Source organism: Ambystoma mexicanum, chromosome 6q (assembly GCF_040938575.1).
Source record: "Ambystoma mexicanum isolate Mex_15411 chromosome 6q, UKY_AmexF1_1, whole genome shotgun sequence".
NCBI lineage: Eukaryota > Metazoa > Chordata > Amphibia > Caudata > Ambystomatidae > Ambystoma > Ambystoma mexicanum.
In genome coordinates this window covers 1076930108-1076948159 of record NC_090937.1, presented here as the reverse complement: position 1 = coordinate 1076948159, position 18052 = coordinate 1076930108, and the positions used below count along the sequence as shown (strand labels likewise).

Here is an 18052-nt window from a genome sequence, read left to right as displayed (position 1 = left end):
GGCATTCGACGTACTGCTTCTCCAGCAATCTCGGGAGCTTAACTGCTTCTGCCTCTACTACTACTACTTCCACACCTTCCTGTAGGTGTAACTCGTTGTAGGATTTAAATGTCCCACTCAAGTACCTTGCTTGAAAACTAGATTGCACATTTGGTTCAATGGCACTTCTAATATTCATTAACTCTGAATCCCTCTTCCTCGTCCCAGTACCATATGCATTATGGGCCCTGAAGTCCATAGTAGCATTAATCCTTTGACATTTATTTGCTTGTGCATATTTGATAGGCTGAAAGTTGTTATAGAAAGGGTTTGTGATTTATCATTGATGTTGGGACCTTTGCTCAAAACAGAATCTTGACAATTTGTGGATGTCAGATGTAATTCAGGAACACCCCAGGTACACATTTTACTCTGATTGGATAACTTTTCAAAGCATGTTCTTTGGGCACTTTCATGGGAGGGACTTATACAATGACATCCACTCTACGCTCACTGTAGGATCTGCCACCCCGGATCCAATCTCGGTTCCTTGAGTACATGTTCCAGTCGATGCCGGTGGACGAGCCCTGGCTACCATGTCGCTAAGGTGGCTTTCCGGGTTGTGCGCTTATGCTCACGTGAGGTGATTTGAGCGATTACCGCACATATGAGTGGTCTAATCTACATCTTGGCCAAAGGTTTGAGGGTAAGATCAGGGGAGTTGTTATTAGCCGTGAGTGAGGGGGTTGTAGGAGATCTAATCGAATTTAGTTATCTTCTCTGCCAGAGAAAGCCGCCATCTTTGGCACTGCTCAATAGCACCCCTTCATTATTAAGATACTTATTGAGCATGCACCTAGCTTCAGGAAGCATTGAAGTACTCTGCACATGGAGGGAAAGAGATTGCAAGGGAATACAAGGGAGCGTGGAGCTAACAAAATAATAGACGGAGGGCGTGCAGTTTGTCAGCAAGGGATCTACAAGCAACTAGCTTGGCATTCACTGGTGTGGAGTATCCCTTATGTAGTTATCTTGTTCCCATTCCCAGTGATGTCTTGTAAATATTTTCCCTGCATTCATGGGCAGTAGGCTGTACTTTTTGGATCAGGCTCCCAAGGAATCAGGGTTCAATTTTACCCGGTCTGTAATCCTTGGCAGTGCTACTGATTATGTATTGCACGTTTTTACCCCAAATCTCTGATTGTATGCCTGCAAGCATTCCCTTAAAACGCCTTGGAGAAGCCTCTGATCTGTTCTTCAGACAAAGGCTCATTTGACAGTAACATCCAACAGATTCTCAAAAAGGCAGTTGTTTCCCTTTGAATTGCATCCCCGGGGCATGGCACAAGAACAAGTAGAAAGGGGTGCGCCATTTCCTGTATCATTCATGAAATCACTTTAAAGGATTGTCATGAAAGATGTAAATGAAGGAGAGTCCGCCCAGTTCCTCAACCCCTCAAAAGGCTGCCTTGTTCCACCAACGCAGTGGACGTTGGCTGTATACAACAGCAGATGCACACTGTCGGGCTCTGTCTCAAGTGCTAAAGAAATACTGTTCCAAAAGACCTATGTGAAACCTAGTAACCCTCCACACTTCCCTAACCTATAGAGTTTGTTGCTTAGCCAGACGAAAACTCTGAGAAATCGGAAGAGCAATAGTTAGAAAGTCTCCACCCATAACCAGACGAACATTCTTGTGAGTAAGAGGATGAGCACCGTAGGGGAGGTGAGGAAGATGAATGATGAGACAATTACATCATTTGTAAGCATGGGCCTAGAGATACCCCTTCCATGGCCTTTCCACTTGATAACATTGTATAATTCCACCAATCAGTGTGTTAGCACCATTTGGTCTCTTAGCATTGAAGGAACCAAATGCTTCTTAAATAATAGACTTGATCTGAAAGGAAAGCTATCACTGTGGGTGCCTATCCTCTTTTACATCTTTGCGACAGGTGCCCTGATAATGAAGACTTCACTCACAGCACCACAGTTATACACGCTAGCTGAAAACAAGTGTAAGTTATCAGGTGATGCATCCTTCTGCCTGAACTGGGGTTGGGGGAGGAGATTCCAAGGCCAGACTGAGTCATCACAAAGGCAGCTAGATGCTATTGTCTATTGTGTAATCTCAGTCACTCCTCTAATCATTTAACACCTTAAACCTCAGTAATTGAAATGCCTTTTGGTAAGAACGTTTCCCTAACATCTCTTTCATTACCAGTTGAGATGATCGCAAGATGTGGCACAGAATGAAGAAATCGAGGTGGGCCTGAATCATTAGGGAGGACACACCAGCTTGCAGCCATGTCATTGATTCAATGGATGTTGTTTCTGCCAGATGGTCAATACATCTGTTTTTATGACACTAAGCCTTGATGAAAGCAACTTCCACCCTAAAGTACAGGCCAGCATCCTAGACATCGCCTTTGATGGCTCCGACCTTTCTAAGGAAGGGGGGTTGGATCTTTGAAAGACATTAAATGAGTCCAGGACAAGTCTGGGGTAATAGGCATGTTCTGAGAGAGGCAGCCTTAACAGTCCTTTTTAAACCTCCAGGTACACAAGCTCTTTATTTGCGTCTTTCCATCAATACTTGCAAGGGCCATCTTCCTACAAACCATGTTCCAATCATTAGTGAAATGATTTGAACCATAGTCAGTCCTGCACTTCCAAGAAAACCGGACGTCCTACGTGCCCTCTCTCCTGACTTTGGCACCATTATAGGGAGGAGATCCAGATGCTACCTACATTAGTCGGAGAAACTTAAGATTTACACCAGGAAAAGGTATAGTGCAAATAATAAAGCACACACATCCCCCTCCCCCCCCCACCCCCTGTCCCCCATAAACACCCCAGGAAACACAACTGCACAAACAGGATTATCCAGCGCATTTGCAAAAGGTGCAGTAGAATACATGTACAAGCTGTAGAGGAGAGATGGACTCTAGTGTGGGTGGTGGTGACTCATATCAGACATACAATGACTCAACCAGTACGATAAGAAGTAAACAATCTGAATGGTCAGACTCTAAGCTGTTAAACTAGCGGCAGCTGTGAGATATTCCGTCACTAAAGATCTGGAAGATACCTGCTTTCACATCCCACTCCACTCTAGCCACAAGCACTTCCTCGGTTTTGTTGTCAACAGATGTACCTCCAGTTCAATGAGCTCCCTTTCAGTTTGTGCTCAGCAAGATGCTTGGCTCCTCTCACCACCCATCTCTGAAGGCAAATCTAGAGCATCTCTTTGCATGGGTCTTATTGGAGCACTCAAACAGCTGGTCCAGTACAACCCACAAATCACTGTGGTATACTTGACATCTCTGCAATTCTCCCTCAACAATCAGAAATTAAGCCTTCTTAGCAGGTGCTTCTGTTAGGTGTTGCTTTTGACAAAAGTATATCTCTGGGCTCTTTGGAGGACAGGATACTCGCAGTTCTTGCCATGATGGAAAAGTTTTCAAGACTACCATAATACTTTGACAGAAAAAAAGGCTCTCTTGGGTCATTCCCTCCTCTATTTCCCTTGGTCTGAATTTCGGCCCGAGGCTGTGACTAGATAGACATACACAGTAGGTTCAAACTAAAATGTACTCCCAGGTTGTATGCAAAGACGACCAACCTCATCAAAGATTTAGCTTTTTAAGAACTTCTGCACATGCTTTGATGACCCGCTGGGGTGTATAAATTGTAACCTCAAGCTAAAGGGCCAATAGTTAAAACTAGACAAAAAACTTAACATGAACATCCTTTAACTCTGAGCTACAAGATTAGCTCTGTTTTACAATATCAAATAGCAAAATAGAGCAGAGAAAATGCGGTTTTAGTTACAGACCAACAACATATTAATTAGGGTGCTGTCTTGCTATGCAGTGAGAGTAGTCCTGATATTCGAGGGATAACCATTATATACCTGTACAGCCCATATGGCCGGTTACTGTTAGCCTATTCCATTTACAAACGTGCATGCCCTCTAATTGCTCTTACCATAAGGGGCCTTCAGAACACCTAGGAGGGTTGTGGAGGCAGAGCGTCAAAATGCCATACACCACCATTCACAGGCTTCTTCGTCGAGAGAGAGAGAGAGAGAGAGAGAGAGAGACAGAGAGCGTGACCGCGACCGACCGACCGACCAAGACCTTCTCTGACAGTACTGCAGCCTTAACCCATGTGCATGGCTAGGCCTGAAGAGTCATCTGCAGGCTCTGACGTGCAGCATGGCAATCTATATATGGTGGTGTCAGGAACAGGTTAAAAGATCAGTGCTCCTATCCTGCCACTCCTCTCCTATTCCTGTTGGCACTGTGACTATACGTTTCCAAGGATGCAGTTAGTTTGCTCTCTGTGCTTCTAGCAGTTGGTTAGAGGCTGATGATTTGCTACAAATGGGACAAGGGTTGGGAAATTCAGAAAGAGAACATGGCTTTTTACCTTTGGCTGCCTTCGTAATTTGTAACCCAAGAGTAGCAGCTGTTACCCCTACTGACTTTAGATTGACGTCTACGAATAGACGATTAATTCACAATAGTTAGCTATGTCGAAACGTGTACAACAATGGTCGCTAAGGGAGATTTTTCGCTTGTGCAAATCTTGGTCCTTTTTCCATCCCAGTGGACCAACTTCAGCTTGGCTTGAGCGTCACATTCCTTCATCGTATTAAAAGTGTGACATGAACACACCTACAGCCATAGGGCAAGCCACTGAAAATCTTCTTCTATGCTTGTCCCAAGAGGCAAAGTAATTTTTTTGTGTTGGCTATGGCGGTTTTAACTATTGCAATGGTTTATGGGCAGACACTTCAACAGTGGCCCGGAAAGATAAACTCATTGAAATCTATGCTGCCAGGGTGAGTGTCTGCATTAGTAGTGGTCATGAAGCAAAGGTCCTGACTTAACTACAGTGGCTTCCGATAAAGCAACAAGCACTGGTTTCCCTAAACTGTGTAGGGCATCGTTCCCAGTTCTGGAACACGTATCAAACAAGCCAACTACATTCAACTAGCAGCCTAGTCTTCATACCCGCAAACCTTCTACTTCAGATTTTGGTGTTAGTTGAAGTCCACAGAGTCACCTTGTTAAACTCTGCCTCAGACGATTCCATCGTCCAATAGTCTATTAAAATGAGACTAAGAGATTGACCTACTAACCATCTCATGTTTTATCCACCCTCACCCAAAGCACGCTCACCAACTGAAACGGCTAAACAAAAACCTCAACACAGACCAAAATAGTCACAACTCTACACCTCTCCAATCAACTTAAAAACCTGTCTCGCTGACCAAAACACCCATATCCTCCCCAGACTTCCCAGGCCTCCCATCTGGAAACAAGGAGCCCCAGGAGTACAAATCTCAATCCAGAATGTCACACCCAAAAAAGAGGCTATTTGCTACTGGTTCTACACGCACCAACATTTAGCACCTTGTCTTTTGCCTCTTCCCCAACAAGCGCTGGAGACCATGAAAATGACAGCAGCGCATGGTACAAATCCCAATAGCAGAACTACTCAACATTTTCTGTGATCTGCTAAAATATGGTGTTTATGAAATTCTGAATCTTTATTTTCCCATAATCTTAATGTCTACCTATTTTCAACATTCAACTTGCTAGTAAATATATATTTTCTGGAAGAATATCAGCTTTAGGAGCATTGCGTTTTTGTTTTATTGTGAACTTGTCTTTAGACCCCTCATCATTTACTTTATCTTAAAATGCAATTTTGTTTTAACATTTAGGAACAAGAAAATCGTGATCTACTAGATCAGTTCCGAATGGTCCATGGCCAAGCAGAGGACTGGGAAGCGAAGGCTCAACAAGCAGAGGGTGAAAGCAGTTCCATTCGTTTGGAGCTTCTCTCCAGCGACACAGAACGGATGCACCTTCGAGACAAAGTGCAACACCTCGAAAATGAAATTCACGAGGTGCTTTTAGAAGTGCTTTTTATGCTGTATGATGCAACACATTTGACTGTTTATTTCTTTCTCGAACGGCATTTTAAAAAAAATCAAAATACCAGTTATCTGCCCTTTTTATTGATTTGGTTCGTACACTGTTTTTGTTGTTGTAATATGTATTAGCCTTTGCAATAATTGGCGCCCATGCACAACATTCTACTAAGATAATTCTCTACTGACTGATGACTCGTGTTAGTAACCAATGAAATTGTATATATTTTAGTTTTGCTTTCTAGGTAGCACTCTAGAACCACCAATAATCCAAAATTATTGGCATAAAACTGCACGTAGTCAGATGGGATATGAGGTTTATGACCTTGGATCCACCCATTGACCACTCATGGTGGTACCAATCCATACAGCCGTGTTGTACCCTCAATCCGCCCTCCACACCCTAAAAACACCCACTCTGATATCTTTGAGCTAGTTTTTTCGAGCAGTAAGACTATTTTCTGCTATAGGGCTGCAATTGTTACTTTTATGCAGCCTGCAGAAAAGGTAATGGATTAATTGCTGCGGTAAACCATCTCCTGGTTTAATAAAAATGTCCTACCCACGTGTTCCTTCAGTCACTTGATTTATAAGCAGTCTCTGAGTACAAATAGTTTAAACTTCAAAAATCTCCAATGTTCATTAAAGGGGATAAACTGCATTCTACTGTTTAAGTGCACAGTAACGATCACGCCAGGGCACTGGTGCATCGCACGTTGGATCTTTCCTTCTGGGACGTGCCAGTTTTATTTTCCATTGACCAGTGCCTTTTGTTCAGCGCATATTACTACCTGACTTTCAGTTCCACGTCCCTAGAAAACTTTAAATTGGCCAATAGAATTTCTCCCTTCAGTTGTGTTTGTTTATGCAATATAAGGGCATTCGTTTTAACTGCTTGTGAAAACTCCATCATCTACACTACTTATTAATGCCTGACAGCTCCTGGCTGAATTCATGTGATTGGTGAATGCACATTGATGTCCTTATTGAGTTCTACATGTGAAGGTAACTCTTATTTTCTCACACTATCCATCCGCCTTATTTTGAAAATGTAAATACATGGCAAGTGACAACCAAAGCTGCAAAGTGGCTAACCTTAACTCAGGCCTTGTTTATCAACCAACACCTTTTTTGCATTCTGGGATTCGTAGTTTAGTTGCCCGCATACGTATGTGCCTACTTCGGCATGTAAAACACTGTTGGCGAAAACACCAGAACCAGTTCAAGTTGTCACGCAACATGTGACTTTTTGCCAGCCACCGACAATATGAAACGCTTTTTTGTTTGGTTAATAGTTTTACTCATGGCTTTATTTCATACTCGTTTGATAATGTGACTGGTATCGAGAGTTTTTTTCCTGAGTAAACCTTTTCCCTTGTGCACTAGTGAACATACCTGTGTGTTTATATTCTTGTAATCCGAGCTGTTCCTTTTACACAGGGTGATCCAGTGAATCACTTTGTTAGGGAAGTAAGATTCTGCTCCTGTATGGTATGATATGGCATTTATAACGCGCCTGTACAAGTGTTTCTAGGTGCGACAAGACAAGGAGGGGGAAACAAAGGTAGGACAAACAACGATCTTACTACGCCTTGTGTCAGTCAGATCACGCAACGGCGAGGAAGATGGAAGGGAAGAAGTGCCAGGGGGGAGTAGGGGAAGGTAGAAGTGCAGGTAGATCAAGAAGTACAGCCAGCAGGTGGCTCATAAGTGCAGTGAGAAGGGTCTGCAAGGTTGCAGGAACAGACCCTAAACTGGTGGGGGAGCCCGGAGGCAGTGCAAGGGCAACTGGACAAGCAGGAGCCTGGGCCAGAGTTCAGATGGTATCCAGGTGGTCAGTGCATGGAGCAGTCAGATACATCAGCAGGGGAGAGGAAGAGAGAAAGCGGAAGCAAAAAGAAAGGTCTTGAGCTGCTTCCAGAACGAGAGGTGGTTCTGCTCAAGTTTGAGAGAGGCACGGATGCTGTTCCAGAGGGAGGCCCCAGCCGAGGAGAGAGATCTGCCCCCAACTCTCTGCTTGGAGAAGCCATTGACCCTCAGAGTTGGAGGCGGATGAGCGGAGAGCTCAAATTCCTCTAGTGTGTGCTGGTTGCGTGCCCTCAGATATATTTTCTAAACTATTCTTCAGTCTTTTCTGTATTGCATGTAGATTCTTCCTCCTCCAATCCCTAGCTTTTCCCCTCGTACGCTTCCCATCTCCCCCTTCTAGCATCCTACTTGTTCCCTCTTACCTCCTCTCTCCCCCTTCCCCATCCCACCAGTCCATTTCGAGGGGATTGGGTCCTCCGACGTATTCCATATCTATGACAGGTAATCACCACAGCTGTGCTGCTTCGGAAACTTTTCCGGCGTTTGCGTCCTGCGTCGATGACGTCGATACGCCGACGTCTAGGACCTCCTCCGACGTCCGACGTCATCCGATGTGATAAGTAGGACGCACGACGCCTGTAGCCTCAGTTCCGTTTTTTCCGCGAACGTGTTGCTTCGTGTTTCTCGGTTCTAAAGCCTCGTCTCTTTGGTGTTCTGTTCTTTCTGGTTCTTCGAACCTGTTCGTTTGTGAATTTCGGCGATGTCTTCTACTTCGTCTTCAACCCCGCGTCCGGGCTTTAAGAAGTGCGGGGAGTGTGGGTCCAAGATGTCGGTGACTGACTCGCACGACGCCTGCCTCTGATGCCTCGGGGAGGCCCACGACACGGATGACTGTGTTGACTGCCTGTCGCTCACGTCCAAAGCCTTACGCGAACGTAAGAAGAAGTTGTCGGTAGGTCGGGTGTCCAAGCCCCGGAAGTCGAAGTCGGCGGGGCTTTCGACGGATGATTCGAGGGGTGACTCTCCGCGTCATCGTCGGAAGTCTCGTCGGTCTTCTTCTAGGAGTGGGTCTCGCCACTCCTCAGCCTCTTCGAGGCATTCTCGGAAGCGCCGTCACCGGTCGCCTTCCAGGTCCTCTTCCGAGGATTCTGCCCGGCACGTCGGTTACCCCACCAGCCGTGCGACGCCGGAGGAATGGGCTTCCTTCGGGAAGAAAATGTTGGCGATTCTTGAGTCGCAGGGTACTCAGCCGTCCGCGCCCCCGAGTGGGGTCGGCCGTGTGAGGTCGAGAGACACCGCTCGCAAGAGTGGTCGGCACGAGTCACGGGAGCGGTCCCGTTCGGACAAGGAGGCTCGTTCTCGCCGTACCCGTTCCAGGTCCCGGTCCTCGACGCGTTCGAGACCGTGTGCTCCTGTGAAGTCTTCGAGGAAGACGTCGACGTCTGAGGCGTCGAGGGCGTCGACAGGCTTTCTCGAGGCTCCGGCTTCGAGGACGTCGTCGAGGCCGTCGACGTTCAGGTCGTCGAGGGACACGCTCGGGGCTCCGGCCTCGAGGGCTGTGTCGACGCCGCCGATAATGGAGGCGCTGCATCTGACGTCGACGCCGATTCCCTCGACGTCGACGCCGATCCTCTCGGCGCCGTTGCCGGTTTTCTCGGCGTCGGCGCCGGTTCGCTCGACGCCATCGACGCCTTTCGTGTCGGAGGTGCCCCGTGTCACGGGTGTACCCCCTAGGAAGGCTCTGGTTAAGAGCAAGCACTCTCGGGTGCCTTTTCGCCACCTGGAATTTATTTCTGAGGCGGATGAGGATTCTGATGGCCTGGTTCCTAGCCTGGTGCCTGATGAAATTGTCTCGGGCCATAGTCAGTTTGACGATTTGAGGCAGTCACTGCATGATGCCAGTGGACTGGACACCTCCCCGGAGGTGGACTTTTGTAGGCCTGAGCCTGGCTCCCATGCCGATTCCTCGTACCGGCTCCTTATGGCTAGGGTGTCTGAGTATTTGGGATGGTCTGCTCCCCCAGGGGAGTTTGTGCAGGATGATCTGACGGACATCCTTGATGTTGGTCCCCCAACTGACCCGGTTCTGCCGTTCCATATGGCTTTACAGAGAAGGGTGGCGGCGGCTTGGACTGCTCCGGAGAGTCTCCCGGCGGTGGGCAGATCCTTGTCGCGTAAATACCGTCCAGCCAGTAGCGACCCCTGCTACTTGACCAGGCACCCCACTCCGTAGAGTTTGGTGGTGCAGGCGGCCACGGCCCCGGCAAAGCAGGCGTCGTACCCTACCATCCCTCCTGATAGGGACGACAAACGTTTTGATGGCTGGGCGAAGAAAGTGTTTTCTTCTGGTGGTATGGCGCTTCAGGCGGCCAACTCCATTTGTGCCTTGTCACGTTTCACGCACACTCTGTGGAACTGTGTTGCGTTAGCGGCTGAACATATTCCCGAAGGGGTTGAACGGGAGGGTTTCCTTGCTATGGTCCAGGATGGTAAGGATGCCATGTGTGAGTCCGTTCAGTCGGGTCTGGACTTGGCTGATTGCGTCAGTGGGTCCATGGCGGCGAGCACCGTGATACGCAGGTTTGCGTGGTTGCGGAAGTCGGGGTTTGCTCCTGATGTGCAGTCCCGGCTCCTCAACATGCCCTTTGATGGTGAACGCCTTTTTGGCAGCAAGGCTGACGAGAGCCTTGAGAGGTTGCAGACCTCAAAAGCTGCAGCGAAGTCGTTGGGCGCTGCAGTTCGCCAACCTCCGCCTTTTCGTCCTAGGGGACAGCAGTGGAGGGGTGGTTCCTTTCGCTATTACTCATCCTTCAGTAGAGCGAGAGGAGCTGGCAGTCAAAGAGGCCAACGCAGGGGTACCAGAGGTGGACGACAGGGTACCCGTGGTGCCAAGGCCGCTCGGGCAGTTACCTCTTTGCCCTCGGGTAACGCCGCAGCCGCTCCTACTCAGTCATGAGGCCATGTCCCATGGTTCGCCGGTTGGGGGAAGGCTGGCGCAGCATCTTGTAGAGTGGCAAGCCATTACTTCAGATGTGTGGGTTCTGGAGATCATAGCCCACGGCTACTGTCTTCCCTTTCGGCACAGGCCTCGCGACTATCCACCGGGGAACCTCTCTTTGAAGTGTCCGGATCCGCTCCTTGCGCAGGAAATTCAAGCCCTACTGGAGAAAGGCGCTATAGAACTGGTGCCTGTAGCGGAGAGGAACATGGGATGGTATTCCCCTTATTTTTTGATTTCCAAGAAAGACGGGGGATTGAGACCCATCATGGACTTGCGCGGTTTGAACAAACTCCTCAGGAAGGACAAGTTCAAGATGGTTACTCTCTCTCAAGTCCTCCAGGCCCTTCAGCTTCAGGACTGGTTGGTGTCACTCGACCTCAAGGATGCTTACTTCCATGTGCCGATCCATCCCAAGCACAAGAAGTACCTGAGGTTCGCGGTTGGCGACTCGCACTTTCAGTTTCGGGTCCTGCCGTTCGGATTGACCTCCGCCCCGAGGGTTTTCACCAAGCTCATGGTGGTGGTGGCAGCGCATCTCAGGCAAGGGGGGATTCACGTCTACCCCTACCTGGACGATTGGTTGATCAGGGGGAGCTCTCCCGAGCAAGTCCTGGATCATCTGTCCGTCACCTGCCACTCCCTCCACAGGCTGGGCTTCTCCCTCAATTTAAAGAAGTCCCATTTGACGCCAACGCAGAGGCTCCAGTACATCGGAGCAGTGCTCGACACTTCCCTGGGGCAGTGTTTTCCTCCCCAGGTGAGGGCTCTTCACATTCAGCAGATGGTGCACAAGTTTCAGCATGCCCAGACGCTCCCTGCGTTCGAGTTCTTGAGGTTGCTCGGCCTCATGGCATCCTGCATTCTTCTGGTGCCAGAGGCTCGCCTGCGCATGAGATCTTTGCAGTGGGCACTCAAGATGCAATGGTCGCAGTCCTCCGGCAGGATGTCGGACCCGATTCAGGTGCCGCCCTCGGTCGCCCAGGACCTTCTGTGGTGGGCCGTCGAAGGCAACTTGATGAAGGGGGCTCCATTTTGGCTTCCCTGGCCGGAGGTGACGATCGTGACGGATGCATCCCTCACGGGATGGGGAGCTCATGCCAACGAGCTGACAGTCAGCGGTCGTTGGTCTCCGTCGGAGTCCAGACTCCATATCAATCTGTTGGAGCTGAGGGCCGTCAGGCTAGCCCTGAAGGCTTTTCTGCCGACTGTGCGAGGAAGGAATGTCCTGATCCTGACGGACAACACGGTGGCCATGCACTACCTCAACAAAAAGGGGGGGGCAGGGTCACTTCCTCTGTGCAGGGAGGCGATGCAGCTCGAGTTCTGGGCCATCCAGCAGGAAGTTTCGGTCTCGGCAGTTCATCTGGCCGGAGTCGAAAACGTGACGGCGGACGCTCTGAGCAGGCAGAGCGCGATCTCTCACGAGTGGGAGTTGGCTCAGGAGATTCTCCTGGAGATCTTCGCCCTTTGGGGGACCCCTCAAGTGGATCTCTTCGCCTCCAGTGTCAACCGGAAGTGCGGGAGGTTCTGCTCGCGGGAATTTCCTCCAGGAGGGGCCTTAGGAGACGCGTTCGTGGTGGATTGGTCGTTCCCGCTGCTGTACGCGTTTCCTCCAGTCCCCGTCATCCCGCAAGTGCTGCGGAGGTTGCGGAAGTTCGGTTCCCGGATGATCCTCATTGCTCCGGCGTGGGCTCGGAGGACGTGGTACCCGGACCTTCTCGACTTGTCCATCTGCCCTCCACGTCGTCTTCCCTACCGAGACGATCTGCTCTCACGGGAGGGGGGTCTGGTTCTCCATCCAGAGGTCAGATCCCTCAACCTTCACGCTTGGCTTCTGAAAGGTTGAGGTATAGGGATTGGGACCTCCCTGAAGATGTGATGGAGGTGTTGCTTTCGGCCCGAAGGCCAGCAACTAAGTCTCTGTACCGTTGCCGTTGGCGTAAGTTCTGCGACTGGTGCAGAGTTCGGAATGTGGATCCTTTTGCATGTGACATCCCCATGGTTCTGTCCTTTTTGCTTTCTTTGGCCCACAGGGGCTTGCAAGTGGGTACCATTAAAGGTTACCTGGCAGCGCTGTCCATCTTTAAGCGCTCGTCTGATGAGTGTTCTTACTTTAAGATCCCTTTAATTTCACAGTTTCTGAAAGGGCTCACTAATGTGTTCCCTCCGTCACCTTTCCTGGTGCCCGGTTGGGATTTAAACCTTGTTCTTAGGTTTCTTATGGGTGCTCCGTTTGAGCCTTTACATTCTTGCCCTTTGAGGCTGTTAACTCTGAAAACTGTGTTTTTAGTTGCGGTTACTTCCGCTCGCAGAGTGAGTGAGTTGCAGGCACTTTCAGTTAAGCCACCCTTCACTGTATTTCACAAGGACAGGGTTGTCCTTCGAGTTCGTCCTTCTTTTCTTCCGAAGGTAGTGACGGAATTTCATTTAGCCCAGAAGGTTGTTCTTCCGGCATTCTATCCTCCTCCGCATCCTGGTAAGGAAGAGGAGAGGCTCCATAGGCTTGATCCTAGGAGAGCTTTAAGCTTTTATGTTTCACGCATGTCCCGGGTCAGAGTGGACGATCAACTCTTTATTGGTTACGCTGGTAAGCGTTTGGGGCAAGCTGTGACGAAACAGACTTTGTCCCGCTGGATTGTTTTGGCCATCTCGGAATGTTACCGCTTGGCGGGTAAGGACCCACCGGCTGGCTTGCGGGCCCATTCTACCAGGGGCATGGCTGCATCTACTGCCCTGCAGAGGGGTGTTCCTATTCGCAACATCTGTGATGCAGCCACCTGGGCTTCAGTACATACATTTGTACGGCATTATTCCCTCGATTCCATCAGAGGGCAGGATCTGGCCTTTGGCAAGGCGGTCCTTTGCTCTGCTATTTGATTGGCTATTCTGATTTTGTTTATAAATTCTTTCCCTCCTCCTTGCTCTGGTACTGCTTTGGGAGTCTGTCATAGATATGGAATACGTCGGAGGACCCAATCCCCTCGAAGAACAAGTTACTTTCTTACCTGGTAACGTTCTTTCGATGGGATGGTCCGACGACGTATTCCATATCGCTCCCGCCCTGCCTTCCCCGCTGCAGAATTTCTTTTGCGATTGCAGCTTACGTTCCGCAAGGCTTTGTGTCTGACTGGCAGTTGACTTCTGTCACACGTTCTGGGGGAAAAAACTACAACTGAGGCTACAGGCGTCGTGCGTCCTACTTATCACATCGGATGACGTCGGAGGAGGTCCTAGACGTCGGCGTATCGACGTCATCGACGCAGGACGCAGACGCCGGAAAAGTTTCCGAAGCAGCACAGCTGTGGTGATTACCTGTCATAGATATGGAATACGTCGTCGGACCATCCCATCGAAAGAACGTTCCCAGGTAAGAAAGTAACTTGTTCTTCTCTTTGCCACTCAAGATTCTTACCGACAGAAAAACATGTTCTGGTTGGTAAATCATCTATAAGCCTTAGCTTTTTTAAGTTGCACTATTAGGGTCATGCCTCTGCAAATGTTGATTGTGCTTGGGAGGCATGACTATGATAAGAGAATGTGTTATGCCCATTGATGCTGATATTTAACTGTTTGATTGCACGTTTGAGCAATTGTTACAGTATTCAAATTATTCTGCTTCTGTCGAGTTAAAGCTGGCTAGAACAATCTATGGGCGACAAGATTCTTCAATTGATTATGCATAATTTATTGTTTCTTTAGAATTTCTGCCTGTCTCTAAGAAAACTGCATTTTCATTTTATGGAAAAATTATAGTCCCAGAGTTCAAACAAATGGTGCAAACAGCAATTTAAGACCATCCGGATTGACTTTGTGTGATCATGATCCACCCTTTCCTATAAGTGTTTGCAGATCCAGATAAATGTGTCTACTTTATGGACCACTTATTAAGAATTTACTCTAAAATTGAGCACGAGAACATGTATAGTGTTCTCGATTTCTTTTTCTGGTTTGCAGTTCTAAACATGTAGGTATAGTTAGTTTGCACAACACTAAGCCACCTAACTCTGTAGAAGAAATACTTGGCAGGTGAACTTCAAGCAAATAGGCCAAACGTGAGCCAGTTCTGGCTGTTCTGCCAATATTGTTTTGCATTCAGAGACGTGTTCATTTGTCCTTATTATAGTGTGCTTCTACAATCGGTTATTGCATCTAGTATAGAGGTCTGTTTGCATCCAGAGGCCATACCTTTAACAGTATCGTGTACTTACAAGAGGTGGTTAAAGTGATTTGGATTGGCTTGAATAGTAGTGATAATCGCACGATTTTGGGTTGTGTTGGGCTGCATTTTTGGTGTTATTATGTGTGTCCTCACATTTATTCATTGCACTAAATTGCTGTCCAAAACAAGCCTTGGCAAACACAACAGTTATAGCTCTTGTATAGGCATCAGATATACATTTTCCAGACACTGACCTCATATGTCTGTTCTCACAGTCCGCTGTTGCCACCTTTAAGCCAGTGTGCCGTTACCTAGTGCCTACACAAAAACCAAACGTTTGGCTTTGCCAACACTTGCTCTATTGCTATTGGGTCTCTTGATTCTAAACGAATAGTTGGGTAAATCTGCTTGTCAAAAAATCTGGTCAACCGGCTATACTGGCCGGCTGATTAAAGAGGCAGACCTGTTCGTCTGATGGCCAGTTCGTAATGGGGGAAGGGTTAATTGAGTGGTAAGGTAGAGCAGGTGAGAGGGTGGTGGGGGTGGTGTAATTCTGGGGTTATGGGGTGTCGAGTTTGGGCTGAGGGAAGGGGACAAGAAAGGGGAATAGCAGGGGCGGGGGACACAGAAAGCGGGGAATTGGTAGGACAGGGTGGAGGAATACCCTGGTCGGGTGGAGTGGACAAAGGTGTATGGGAAAAGGTGTGGAAAATAATTGGGGATCGGTGGACAGGCAAATGGCAGGTTAGGTGGACCTGCTGTGAATGAGAGGGAACAAAAGGAAGAATCAACAGAAGACGTGAAGATGGAACGAAGGAAATGGAATGAAGGATGGCGTGTATAGAACCAAAAGAAAGAAAACAAAGGAAGAAAGAAACAAAGAAGAAATTAAGGAAATGCTTTTGATATTTAAATCTAGAGACTAAAACAGTATGTCCTTCTGACTAATTAATTGTGCTGCTTTTCGTTGTGAAGTATTGGGACAACTTCATGCACAGGTTTGCTTTTGGTTCACTGACTTCATCTTTGTTTTTGTTTTTTTCTTAGCACATAAATGCTCATCAAGCATATGAATCACAGATTTCATCAATGGCCAAAACTATGTCCAAATTGGAAGAGGAGCTCAAACATGAGCAAAGCCAAAAGTCTTCAGTACTGTCTGATCTGAACTCTGTGAGGGAACTTTGTGTTAAGCTAGATTCTAACCAAGAACATCTGTCACGACAGCTTACTTCGAAAAACATTGAATATGAGAGGGTAAGCAAAGAGTTCATTTGAACATATGTTGTATTTAACCATTAGGCTCTCATGCCAATTGCCCAAAATGTTATGCACTAGTTCTGTCCTGACTGGATTTCTGCGATGGAATCTTCTCAGATCTCCTAGCCAAAACTTTACATGCTTTCCATAGTCCAGAACTACGATGTCTGGCTCATCTTCTGCCTGATGAGATCTGACCACAGGTCTGGGTCTCTGAGGCTTTACACTTGGTTTCTGTCAATGTCATGTAAAGCTGTCTTGTACAGCGCACTACTGCCATTTTGGTGGCCTTGGTTCCTGTGGTTTTTTAAGAAAAGGGGGCGTACGGCTGTTGGTAGGGGCAGAGGTAGAGGCAGCTGTGAAACTTGAGTGCTGACTGGATGTACCAGAGTCCTGAATGCTGGAGTGGTTCTATGTGTTTTGGTAGGGACACTTGGGTGTGTGTTTTAACCACAGGGGGGAGCCCAAGATTTGATAATGTTACAGTGCTACAAGATCAGGTAAGCTGCTGACTTGGCGTGGAGTGTGTGGGAGGTATGATATTTCAAAAGATGAGGTTCGGCATAGAAATGTCAAAGTTACTGTAGCATTGGTAGGCATGACATTGCAGTGTGCGAGGTGGGCTGGGCGTAGTGTAAAAAGTTAAGAAATCAGTTCAGTCGTGGAGAAGATCTCTTTTGGGAAGCCCATGGGACCAAGGGTTGTGTTCCCGATTTTTAGCCCAGCAGGGCCTCTGTATGCTGTGGGGGTAGACCACGCCCCTCCTCCTCCTCCTCCTCCAAAGCTCCAAGCTAAGCCCACGGGACCAAGGGTGCCGCTGGTGTTGCGCTCCCGCAGGGTGTTCCGCGCCCACATGGGGAGAGGGGCTGCTGTTGTATACTGCTTCCTGACATCTATCCGAGGAGGAGACCCATTGAACAACCATTGAACACTTGTCAAAGCGAGGATACTGTTTGTTCTCTGTGACTCTTCTCGGCGATCTCTGCCTGGCCAATTTGTTCTTTTTGTTCTCTCCCTTAGGGGTGTCACAGTATTGGTTTTATGGCGGTATGATAACGTTCTTGCCATATCATGGTTATCGTGGTATAGCAGGTGGAGTTAACTAATCTTTACAAATATTTTCTTAAGTCATAAATTGTAAGCATTTTGAAACTTGTCTCTACACATTTTTAGGTGATCCTCCAGGGATCTAAGGCGTCTGCAGATTTGGGCTTTCATGGCGCTCACTCCTTGATCGCCTTGAATAAAAGAGTGACTAGTGGAAGTGTTGCACATTTTGCGCTATGAGCTTGCTGCTCAGTCACAGGTGATCACTTTGAAAATCGGACTCGACCTGCATTATTTTGGAACCACATATCATGGGACTCATGACTCCTCACGGTGTTCAGTCATAAAAGTTTGTTTTGATAATGCTTTATCCCATTAAAGGGAGAAAAGTCACTGGTGGGAGGTCTGAAAGCCCATGTCATTGTGCTTCTTTTGTCAAAATGTCATAGCCAACACACACTCACCGAAAGGTTGCATATTGCTCAGATCACCATAGCTTGTTTACCATCTGTCTGGTGTATTATAAAGGTCTGATGTTGGAGTCACCACTGACCATGTAATCCTAACAGGACGGTGTTCAGTGGGCACTGTTGATTTCTTGCTTCATTCTTGCAATACATGTTAATTTACCTTCTTAAAGATAGTGGCACAAAAACCTTTTGAAAATGACAGTTAAAATACATAATGGCACAAATATGGCCTGGACCACCACCTCACAACAGCCCCATCATTACCATTTTCCCCAGGTCTGAGCGCATTAGGACCCTTGTCATGTGAGTTGAGACGGAGGAATGCTTTCCTTGGGTGGTGTCACAAATTGAGGATAGACGAGAAATATCTCACCCCCATT

At 47.9% G+C, this 18052-nt stretch overlaps 1 protein-coding gene across 2 annotated transcripts in view; it reads left to right on the top strand.

Annotated features, from left to right (window-relative positions):
• Nucleotides 1-18052, top strand: part of CEP135 (centrosomal protein 135) — a 642577-nt gene that overhangs the window by 404013 nt on the left and 220512 nt on the right. For both annotated transcript variants that reach the window (XM_069631620.1, XM_069631621.1), the window contains exons 21-22: nt 5717-5902; nt 15943-16152. In XM_069631620.1, the coding sequence (XP_069487721.1) occupies nt 5717-5902; nt 15943-16152 (396 nt within the window). The remainder of the gene's footprint in view (nt 1-5716; nt 5903-15942; nt 16153-18052) is intronic.